Source organism: Gracilinanus agilis, chromosome 2 (assembly GCF_016433145.1).
Source record: "Gracilinanus agilis isolate LMUSP501 chromosome 2, AgileGrace, whole genome shotgun sequence".
Taxonomy (NCBI): domain Eukaryota; kingdom Metazoa; phylum Chordata; class Mammalia; order Didelphimorphia; family Didelphidae; genus Gracilinanus; species Gracilinanus agilis.
Window position 1 is genome coordinate 152,285,216 of NC_058131.1, and position 11,980 is coordinate 152,297,195.

Sequence of the window (11,980 nt, forward strand, 5' to 3'; positions counted from 1 at the left end):
GAAGGAAGGAAGGAAGGAAGGAGGGAGGGAAGGAAGGAAGGAAGGAAGGAAGGAAGGAAGGAAGGAAGGAAGGAAGGAAGGAAGGAAAAGAGAAAGAAACAAACAAAAACAAACAAAAAAAGAATGATATTTGAATAAACTTCCACCAAGTGGAATATCAGGCAATGTAACAAAATGAGGCTGGGCAGCATGATTCTAGATGATGGAGGCAGACATTTCATAGTCGTGAAGCCACAGACAAATCATTTCTGCTGTCTGTGCCTCCATTTCCTCAAATATGAAAAGAAAACTGGGATTAATGATGTCTGTCTACTCCCCTTTTAGCTCTGACTTCTTGTGATTCTGATTCTGAGGTCCAGAAGACCTCTGATAGCATTCTTTTTAACTACACTTATGGCTTAACTAGTGGCTGGCTATACACAACATGAGACTAGAGAATTCACTTGCTCGGAAGTTTTTTTAAAGTAAGACAAATGGTATCTGAAACATCATTAGTTTAGTCTGTTTTTAAAGAAATAGTAGAGAAGATAAAAGATGAGTGAGAGGGGAAGGTGGAAGGCTACTTGGTTTAATGGAAAGAACATGAAGATATAAAATCAGAACATCTCTTTGCTATTATTTAGTAGATGACCTTGGGAAAGTCCCAACATCGCCAAACCTCAGGTTTCTCACTTGACCTGATCCTTGAAGAAAAATAAGGGTTCTATGAGGTGAAGGTGAAAAAGAAGAGCCTTCTGGGTAGATGACAGACTGTTGGTAGAGAGATTGGGGAGGCGGCATCTTGAACAGTCAAGTTTAGCCAGAACAGAGCATAGGAAGGAAAGTAATGTGAAATGAAGCTAGGTTGGAGCCAGCTTGAGGAAAGCCTGAAGAGCCAGGCTAGGAGCTTACATCTATTCTAAAAGCAATATGGGGAGCCACGGAATATTTTTCATTAGGTCAGTGACACAGTCAGACTCATGCCTTAAGAAAATAATTGTTTAAGTTGAGTGGAGGATGGCTTGGAGAAAGGAGAGGTCAATTAGGGAGCTAATATAAGGGGCAGCTGGGTAGCACAGTGGCTAGAGAGCCAGGCCTTGAGTCAGGAGGTCTTAGGTTCAAATTTGGCCTCTGACACTTCCTGGAAGTGCAACCTTGGGCAAGTCACTTAACCCCAATGGCCTAGCCCTTGCCACTCTTCTGTCTTAAAATTAATACTAATGCAGAAGTTAAGGGTATTTTAAAAAAAAAAAGAAGTTATTATAATGATCCAGGAAAGAGAAGATGTGCATCTGAAATAAGGTGGTTGAGGGTCAGACAAAAAAGATGGCATTGAGATAAAATGGACAAGACTTGGCATCTGATTAGGTAGATAATTGGGGCAGAGGTGAGAGAGGGAAAATTTAGAGATAACTTTGAACTTGAGAGCCTAGATGAGTGAGACTACCTATCTTCCATATAAATAAGAAGTCTACAGGAGGGAAAAGTTGATTTGAGGAAGAAGAGAATTAAGGCGATGAGTTCATTTTCGAACATACTAAATCTGAGCTGCTAATTGAACAAATAGGTAGAAATATCTGGCAGACAGAGGTACAGAGGTGAATCTCAGAAGAGGGCTAAGGGGCTCTGTGTGTGTGTGTGTGCATGTATATACACACGTATTGCACAAAATATACGTAGAATATAATAGAACACATCGCATCTCTGGTGAACCCCTTCAGGGCTGCTCATCTGTCTTTGGTATCTATGTTTCACCTAACTCAGACCTGTAGCTCCAAGGGGCTGTAGCATGCACAGTAGCCACTCCAGCAAAACTATCTTTGCAGATTGGGCCCACCTAGGTTGAAGATAGTCCACAGGCCTCAAATCCATGGGTGATTTAGGGGGATGGCAACCCCAAGCACGTGAAGACTTCCCTTGGCAAAAGGGAAGAGGAAAACAATTTGTTCCAACATCTAGGAAGGTGGCCGAAGCAGGCACTGCTGAGTGATTTTAGAGTTTGATCAGACAGTGAAGATGCTAAGATCATCCACTGCTTCCCAGGCCATCACCAGTTGGCTTGACTTTTGCCTTGTCACTGGACTTGGATGACTCTGGAAGAGAGACTTAAAGAGAGGCTTTACGCAAAATCCAATCCTGCCTTACTTAAATCCAATCCACTCCCAAGTCAAGACATCACCCTGTGATGTCATTGACTCTTTTTGAACTGAAGGCTAAACAACCACAATAATATATACAGTATGTATGTGCACATACCCATATACAGACATGTACAAATACACATCTGCCTAGAGTCTTCTTATTGAAATGGTCATTGAGCATAGGAATGGATGAGATTGCAAAAAGAGAAAATGGAGAAAGAGAAGGAAAGGAGGCCTGGGTGGCATCTGCCCACTCTAAGAGGTCAGAAGAAGGATGGTGATGATCCAGCAAAGGATGCTGAAAAAGAGCAATCAGATAGACTAGATCTCTATGAGGAAAGAGCAGCATCCCAGAATCCAAGAAAGAAGAGAGAATTCCAGAAAAGGGGGGTAACTGGCATTGTAGAGAGCTCAAGAAAGACAGACAAGAAGTTGGACAAGTCATTTAGTCTCCTTGGGACTCAGTTTTTTCACATGTAAAACAAAGGAGTTGGATCAGATGCTTCTAAGAACCCTTTCAGCTCTGCATTAGTGAGGATGTAATCATGACTGAAAAAAAGCCAACCAATTCAGAAAAAGATTGTTGGCAATCTGAAAGAGAGCAGGTTTTGTTAGAATGGGAGATTTCAGGGGTTGATGAAGGAGTGGGTAGGGAGGAAGTGAAGAATGCAAGTTTAGACAAACTCTTCCTAGAATTTGGCAGTGAAATGGAAATAAGATATAGGATGATAGCCCGAGGAGATGGCAGTCAAGGTGTTTTTAAGGGTGGGGGAGACCCGAGCATGTTTATAGGCAGAGTTGAAGCCAGGAGATGAATGGAGACTAAAGATGAGAAAGAGAAAGAGAATGGTTCATGGGAAAAGCTCTTGGAGGAGAGCAATCAAATATACAAAAAGCAAGAAAGGCGACCTCCATCTCTGAGAATGGAGCAAAGGAGAGGCTGGGTTAGGAAAGAAAAAGAGTAAGCGAGGCAAGGAACTAGTAAGAAACCTGGACTGATTTCTCAGGAGAATAGAAGATGAGCTCTTGTGCAGAGAGAAGGATTGGCAGGTGAAGATGAAGGCATGAATTTCAAGGAGAATAAAAGAGGTTCAAGAATAGTCTCTACAAGGAGTCAGTCAATCAAGGAGTCAATCAAAGAAAAATAAAAGGATGGCTAGGGACATGGGAGGATCTAGTTGGAATCAGATGAACTTGAATTTAGAGTGAACTTAATGGGCAGTTGGCATGAATGACTTCCTGTGGCAGCAGTCTGGAGGTTAGGGATTGGCAGGGAGTGAATGTAGAGTTAGGATTCAAAGATGGAGGATGTGCATTAATCGAACTGGTTAAATATAGTATTAAGGGAATCCCAAATGGTAGTAATGGTCTGGGAGAACAAGCAGGGATGGAGGAGTGGGGGATGCAGGGAAGATAAATAATAATAGCTAGCATTTTATATAGCACTTTAAGGTTTGCCAAGTGTAAAGTTTACATATTACCACACTTGATCTTCATAACAATTCTGTGATGTGGGCACTTCTAGTATGAGAAAACAGATGCTGAAAGGGATTAAGTGACTTTTCCAGGGCCACCCAGGTAGTTACTGTCTGAGGCAAGATTCAAAGTCAGTTCTCCCTGATTTCGAGTTCACTGCTCTAGCCACTGTAGTCTAGCTGCAGAAAAGAGAAACAGAGGGTGAGTTAGAGGGACAGGAAATTGTACTAAAAGAAAAGAACTTCAGTATTTAAGATCAGAGAGGTAAACAGCTTGACAGTGATGGGGCGAGGTGGGTCTAAGGTGTGATTACTCAGTGTAAGATTGAGGTAGAATGGAGATGAGTTATGGGAACTGAGGACGCTGATAAATCAGAGGATAAATTGTTCATTGTGACATCCAGATGAATAATGGAGCCCATAAGGGTAGGCATTGAGGTAAAGAAAACTATAATTCAGGCATTGAACTCTGAGCAAGGAGAGTGATACGGTGACCAGTAGCTGATAGAATTAAAAGATCCAGACAGATTTTTTTTTTTAAATGGAGTGAACGTCAAAGAAAGAAACATTATGGAATTATGGTGGCAGAAAGAGGGTCAGGAAGTGACAGTAAATATGCTGACTGCTTCCTCTGACCCAGTGTGCCATATGGTATCAGAAGAGTAGCCAGCACCAGAGAATGAAGCCAGAAAGAAGGTATCTACTGAAGGAATTTAAGTTTCTGCCAGCACCACCAAAATGGGGTGAAAATGAAAGCAAGAGTTCTAGGACATGGGACAACTGAGTAGCTCAGTGTATTGAGAGCCAGGCCTAGAGATGGGAGGTCCTAGGTTCAAATCTGGCCTCAGACACTTCCTAGCTATATGACCCTGGGCAAGTCACTTAACCCCCATTGCCTACCCATATCACTCTTCTGCCTACAAGCCAATACACGGTATTGACTCCAAGACAGAAGGTAAGGGTTATTAAAAAAAAAAAAAAAAGAGTTCTAGGATGGGAGCAGCTAGGTACCAAAGTAGAAAAAGCACTAGATTTGGAGTCAGGAGGGCCAGGGTTCAAATCAGACCTCAAACACTTCCTAGCTTTGTGACCTTAGGCAAGTCACTTAACCTCATTTGCCTAGCCTTTATTGCTCTTCTGTCTTAGAATCAATACTTAGTATTGATTAGTACTGATTTTCTAAAGAACAAAAAATATTTCAAGCTATCTTATATTCTTAGTATTGATTCTAAAGAAAGAAAGTAAGGATTAAAAAAAAAGAATTCTAGGATGAAGGAAAATTTGTTAACTATATTGGTGGTAGGGTACAGTTTCCAGAGGGCACAATAGAAGAGGACAGAAGATAATTCGGGCTGGGGAGGGACGAGGCTAAGTTGGATAGGGGTGAACATGAGGGGAGAAGTCAGAAAGGAAAAAAGGCTTTTCCTCAGTAGACATCTAAATTGCAAGGATTTCGGGGCAGGAATTTGTTAGCCTGAGATTGGGAACAGAACCATTTGGTTATTGTTTTGGGTTGCTTAACAGGGAACAGGAGGATAGATGATGAATGAAAAAGGTGGCCAAGAAATTCATAGGATAAAGTAGGTCATTAGTGCTGAACATACTTGTCCAAAAGGAAAAAATTACAGGGATGAAAAGAAACTACTTCTTTAGGCAGAGAACTACTCCGCAGGAAGGGGATGCCTTTGTCATCATTTTCCTTTTCTTTTTGCAGTTGTTTGGATGCTGGGTCTGGATTCTGGTAGCTGCCACTCAAGTGTATTACCCTTTGTTGCAAGGATGGGTTATGTACGTGTCCGTCACTTCATTCCTCATCTCCCTGATGTTCCTGTTGTCTTACTTACTAGGATTTTATAAAAAGTATGAATCCTGGAGAGTCCTGGTAAGGATACGTAGTGTTACCAGGGGTATTGGCTGGACGCATACGAATGTGCTAGCTGAATTGGAAATTATTTTTGTTGGGGATGAGGGATGGCTGTGTAGATTGGAGGAATGATTATTCTCCCACTGAGATGAGAAGTTATCAAGGTGACAACCTCAAATATTTATTAAAAGCCTCCCGTTTATAGAGTATTGTGCTAGTCACGTGGAGGAAATACAGTTTGGATAAAACAGGGTATTTGCCCTCATAGATCTCACAGTCTAGTAGATAGATAAGATATACATAATCGTACAAGGTAAGTACATGAGAGATACAGAGTGTTATATAATGTTTAAGGGGAGAAATTATTCTAGATGGAGTGGGGGAAGAGGGTTTGGAATCAGGAAGACTCATCTTCATGAGTTCACATATGGTCTCAGACACTTAGTAGAGCTATGTGACCCTGGACAAGTCACTTAACCCTGTTTGCCTCAATTTCCTCATCTGTAAAATGAGCTGGAGAAGGAAATGACAAATCACTCCAGTATCTTTACCAAGAAAATTCCAAATGAGGTTAGGAAGACTCAGACACAACTAAATAATAGTAATACAATAGATAAAGAAATTGAGAGAAAGCATATCTATCTACTAGCTATCTATATTTTATCTCTATATCTATCTATCTATATTTCATATCTTTATATCTATATCTATTTCTCCATCTATATCTATATCTATCCCTCTGGGGGCTACTAACACCACCTTTATTCTAAGACTGGTCTCCAGGATGTCTATTTCTAGCTTAAGTTAGCCTAAAACTAGGAGCAGGGGTGGAATTTCTCAAAGACTGCTATTACAGTTATCCAGGTAGTGATTAGGTTAGAGTTGCCCTGAGGGGCCAATGCTTGACTCAGAAGAGTAGAAGTGGAGCCAGTTAGGTGGTTCAGTGGAGAGAGCACCAGGCCAGGATGTCTTGAGTTCAAATTTGGCTTCAGATAATTCCTAGCTGTGTGACCCTGGGCAAGTCACTTAACTCCCATTGCCTAGCCCTAGTTTCTCTTCTGCTTTGGAATCCAGAACTGATACTTATTATCAATTCTCAAATGGAAGATAAGGATTTTAAAGAAAGAAGGGTAGAAGTTATAGCTTTCACAGCAGAGAGAAGAGGCAGAGAGAAAGAAAGTTAAGAGTGGCAGCTAGGTGGCTCAGTGGATTGAGAGCCAAGTCTAGAAGTTCCTGGGTTCAAATCTGACCTCAGACACTTCCTAGTTTGACCTGGGCAAGTCACTTAACCCCCATTGCCTAGCCTTTACCATTCTTCTACCTTGGAATCAATATACAGTATTGATTCTAAGGTGGAAGGTAAATATTTTTTAAAAAAATTTTTAAAGAAAGAAAGTTAAGGGAAAACAAATAGCAGATGTGGTTATGTGGGGGAAAGCCCTGCAATTAAAGGGACTGTGAGGGGGAAGCTTGGTGGCTCAGTGAATTGAGAGCCAAGCCCAGAGACAGGAGGTCCTGGGTTCAAATTTGTCCTTTGACACTTCCTAGCTGTGTGACCCTGGGCAAGTCACTTAACCCCTATTGCCTACTTACCACCCTTCTGTCTTAGAACCAATACCTAGTATTCTGATTGATGGAAGGTAAGGGTTGTTTGTTTCTTTTTTTTTAAATAATAGATAAATAAAGGGACTGTGAGATATAACACATCTTTCCACCCTTGGATTGGTTGATAATCCTAAGAGTCAAATAAAGATGCCCCAGAAGGTCCTCTGCCTATCACGGAGACCATGGTCCTAAGAGACCCCAGGGTTTGAGACTGAATGACTCAAGGAACAAACTGAACCACTTTGGCATTTCCTTGTCTCTGCTACCCTCCCCCCTTTATATCTTGGAATTTCTTCAGCATAATGGGAAACTCAATTGATCGGTGTTCCCCTCTTCACATAGTAATTTGGGATAAGACTTCCCTTGTTATTTTTTACTTTAGTAAAGAGCCAGCCCTAATCTGATACCAGGAATTCAGTTATTTAATGCTACTAACACTTGTCTTACCGTTTTATAATAAGAGAGGAGGGGAGTGCTTTGAAATTGGCTTGGAAAGCTCACTCTCTCCTTTTCTTTGGGGACTGTTTTCCAGGATAGCCTTTATCATGGAACTACTGGAATTTTATACATGAGTGCTGCCGTTTTACAAGCAAATGCAACAATTCGCACAGAGACAGAAAGACAAGAGAAACTCTATTACGAAATAAATACTGCTGCCACGGTGAGTTGAGCTGTGAGGCATCTAGTCCAGGGATGTCTAAGGGCTAGATCTCAGTGGAGTGTCAGGGACAGAGTCTCTTTATCAGGTTTCCCCAAGTGGATTGTGGGGAAGGGGTCATTTCCCCAATTCAAGAACATGAGTCTTCCCCACTAATAAAGATCACGATCCAATTTAGTTTAAAAAAAAAAATGCTTGTTAAGGGGCAGCAAGGTAGCTCAGTGGGTAGAGAGCCAGGCCTGGAGATGGGAGGTCCTGAGTTCAAATATGACCTCAAAAACTCACTAGCTCTGTGACCCTGGACAAGTCACTTATCTGCTAACCCTACTTCCCTTCTGCCTTGGAACCAACATTTAGTATTGATTCTAATATGGAAGGTAAGGTTTTGGTTTTTTTTTTAAAGCTTGTTAAAGTTCCTGCTCTGGGTTGGGCACCATGCTAAGCATTAGGGATAGAAAAAGAAAATCAAAACATTCCATGCCCTCAAAGAGGCTACATTCTCTTAAGAGAGGGCAAGATATGACAGGGACACAGATGATTCAATACAAAATAAAAGGCACAGTCCTTCCTAGAGAAAGCTGTGTGTATGAGAGACAGAGACAGGGAGATGGAGACAAACAGAAACAGGGAGTTGGAGACAGACAGAGACAGAGGGATGAATAGAGACAGAGAAAGAGATAGGAAAATGGAGACAGAGAGAGACAGAGCCACATGAATAGAGCCAGAAAAAGAGAGAGAGATTAAGAGACAGAGAAAGAGACAGGGAGATGGAAACAAGCAAAAACAGAGAAAGAGAGAGATTGAGACAAAGACAGAGAAAGAGAAAGGGAGAAGGAGACAGAAATAGAGACAGAGATAGAGAACTCATAATATCCAGCCCAACATTGAATATTTTTGGAGAGTTGAATCATAATCCTTTATGGATTTTGTCAGGAGATCTTTGGACTCAAGCTCCAATAGCACAAGAAGAAGTACAACTGGTGGCCATATAGGTTTAGGCTCAGGGCCAAGGATTCTCTCCCTGAGGTGAAATAGGTTCTGGAAAATTTCTGCTTTCTGAGAAACCTAATATATATGTGAAAATTCCAAAATATAAAGAAGATAAATATAGAAGAGAGGGAAGAGGATAAGTCTCTACTTTACAAAAGAGTTATCAAGGTTAAGTCCTTTGAAGTCAGTTTCCCCAATGGGTTAAGACACTAAATTCCACAAAATTAGATTTATACATGGCTTTTCAGGACTAAGAGACCATGTGACATAGTGGATAAAGGATTAGTCTTAGCAAACAGAAGGCCTGGTTTCTAGTCCTGCCTCTGTTCTATATTAGTTATGTGGCCTTGAAACAAATAAGACCTTTAGCTTCTCTGTATCTCCACAGGACTCTCTAAAACTATAATTCACAGATATGTTGATGATCTGCATTGTCAGCCCTAGGAATTTCTCTCCTTTCCTCCTCCCACCCCAAGTGAAATTACAGATTGGTACCAAAATTTTTCAGGAAAAGTTCTAATGTAGGGCAACTGCATAATCAAGGGGGGCATGGAGGTTGGAGATGCCCCCAATGCACATTATATCTTTTTTTTTATTCCTCAATTAAAGAACTCTTGGGAGAAACCAAGGCCACTTAGGTCATAAAGGGTCTTTTACTCAATGACTGATTTATCTAGGAAATGCCCCTATTTGCTGTTGGGTCACCTCCATTTTACACAGCCCCCCTGGGAGCTATAGAATTGCTCCAGATGCTGTCAGGCCCTCCCTCCCTCCCTCCCACCCAACATGTAAGGGCTTCAGTGTGCTTCTTTCTTCATCAAATTTCTGCTGTTCAGTTTCTAAGCCTACCACGTGTGCTGCTCCAGAGTCAGAGAAGTGAGGAATAGTCTGAATCAATATGTCTTTGAAAACTTCAGCCCTCACTTTTAATTGCTCTTCCCAAGTGAGAAAGGCGGGGTATAAAACCAGGTCTTCCTCACTCCAAAATCAGTCCTTTACCCACTACAACATCCTGACTCTTATTTGTGAAAACCTACAGATATAAATAAATCTAGCTTTTGGAATTCAATATTTTATCGGTTGAAGGAAGTTCATACTTCAAAAGGACTCATCCTTGATTTAAAAAAAAAAAATCCAAGGGCAACTAGGTAGTTCAGAGAATTGAGAGGCAGGCCTAAAAACAGGAGGTCTTGGATTCAAATCTGATCTCAGACATTTCCTAGCTATGTGACCCTGGCAAGTCACTTAACCCCCATTGCCTAGCTTTTATCATTCTTCTGCTTTGAAACCAGCTGATTCTAAGAATTGCTTCTAAGAAGGAAAGGAAAATTTTTTTTAATCTTTCATAAAGTGAAGAATTGTTCTTCCCTCCTCCTTCATATTTATCTATTTCCTATGTGTAATTAGAATCTGTTACCCTAAAAGCTACGATTCCCAGCACCCTACTTTCCTCCTCACGTTATGTGCTGATGTAGAGAGGATGTAATTTGGTGTAGCCCTGCCTCTCTCTCTCTCTCTCCTCTCCTGGATCACAAGCTGCAGGCAAGGAGAACTTGCCCACATGGCTTTAATTTTGTTAGATAATCATGGCTTTTTTTCTATTTCCTTTTTATTCCTTTACTTCAAGTGATTATTAATAAACTTTATAAAATATAATACTTGAAGTATTGGACATTAATTTAAATCCTACACATAATTTGGGATTTTGAAACTACCCCTGGGATAGAGGCTAAGGCATACTATATCTCTATGCCTTAGTTTTTCCATTTTTTTTACTTTGAAGGATCTACAGATTCATCCAGAAAGCAAGACCCAGATCATTAATATATTCTGTACTCTCCATGAAAGAGTTAGTCCATTACCTCTCAGAAAGATGACCGTGAGGTCTTCAAAATGATTTCCATGGAGCCTTTCCCACATGCCACTGACCACTTGCCCCTCACGTATCCCTTTCTTCTCCTCCTTTATGGATGATCTTCATGAGGCCCTTTGGCCAAAACAAATCCATCCCCTGTTAGCTTCTAGAGATGTTTATCTGAATGCAAATAGGCTGGTCCTTGGGCAACTGATGTAGAGTTCACCTCCAGGCCCATACTTGGAGACTTTCCAGCTTGATAGGAACTAAAGAAAGACATAGAAACAAAAGAGACAAAGCAGAAGAGAGAGAAGCAGAGAGAGACAAAGAAAGAGAAAGAAAAACAGGAGAGACAGAGATAAAAACAGAAACAGAAGAGACAAAGAGTAGGAGAGAAACAGAAAGACACAGAGAGAGAGAGATGCCCTTCAGAGCACACAAATGACCGTGCCTTTGGGAGCTACTGAGCCTTGTCATTGCTTCTACGTTCCTACTCACCCTCTTGTTTCTCTTCCAGTTCTTTGCTTTTATTACCACCTTTATGTACATCCTCCATGCCTTCAGCATCTACTACCATTGAAGTAGAGTATCAAGACCACAAGACAGAGAGGAATCCTGATGTCCCGGCATGACAAACATCCAAAACCTGGACTGAGAAACAGTTGGCCCACATTTTCAGACTGTGTTAAAACAAAAGTACTTTTGGAAACTTGTCTTTGAAATTTTAATTTGTCTAGAGTTTTTTGTATATCAGATGCAACTGTATTGTATATATATATTTTAAAGGCATATTTTCCAGTTTGCCTGGAAAATAACTCATTTTAGGAATTCTTTACCAATGAATAAAGCCAGTGAGGTGCATTTGTAGTTCTTCATGTGAAAGGGTAAGCCTCAGAGATATCACTCCCTCATCAATGATCCAGCAACAGGATTATTCGTGCTTTAAATAGTGTTAATGATCAATTCATTATTGATTATCAATGATTAATCAATATGGGACAGCTAGGTAGCACAGTGGAAAGAATGCCAGGTCTGGAATCAGAAAGACTCATCTTCCCAAGTTCAAATCTAGCCTAAAACACTTACTAGATTTGATCCTGGGCAAGCCACTTAACTATTTGGCCTCAGTTTCCTATTCTGTCAAATGAACTAGAGAAGGAAATGGCGAGCTCCTCCAGTATCTTTGCCAGGAAGATCCCACGTTGGGTCACGAAGAGTCAGATATTCCTGAAAAATGACTAACAACAACAATAATAAATTCAGTCTTATTTTCTAAGGAACAAATTTATTTCAAGCTATCTTATTCTTAAGGGTGACCGGATCTAATTTTCTTTCTTTTTATGTCTGCTTTGGACAAATGAGGTACAACCAAGACCATGTCTAGGAGGATTTAATCCCAGAGTGATGTCTAAG

The 11,980-nt window shown here is 40.8% G+C and overlaps 1 protein-coding gene across 2 annotated transcripts in view; it reads left to right on the forward strand.

The window, feature by feature from the left end:
• MALL (mal, T cell differentiation protein like) overlaps positions 1–11,534 on the forward strand; it is a 47,024-nt gene extending 35,490 nt beyond the window's left edge. The window contains exons 2-4 of one of the 2 annotated variants that reach the window (XM_044660782.1): positions 5,310–5,477; positions 7,597–7,725; positions 11,085–11,534. In XM_044660782.1, the coding sequence (XP_044516717.1) occupies positions 5,310–5,477; positions 7,597–7,725; positions 11,085–11,147 (360 nt within the window). In that variant the 3' untranslated portion in view covers positions 11,148–11,534. The remainder of the gene's footprint in view (positions 1–5,309; positions 5,478–7,596; positions 7,726–11,084) is intronic. The other variant, XM_044660783.1, reaches the window with a different exon arrangement.
• The last annotated feature ends 446 nt before the right edge of the window (positions 11,535–11,980 follow it).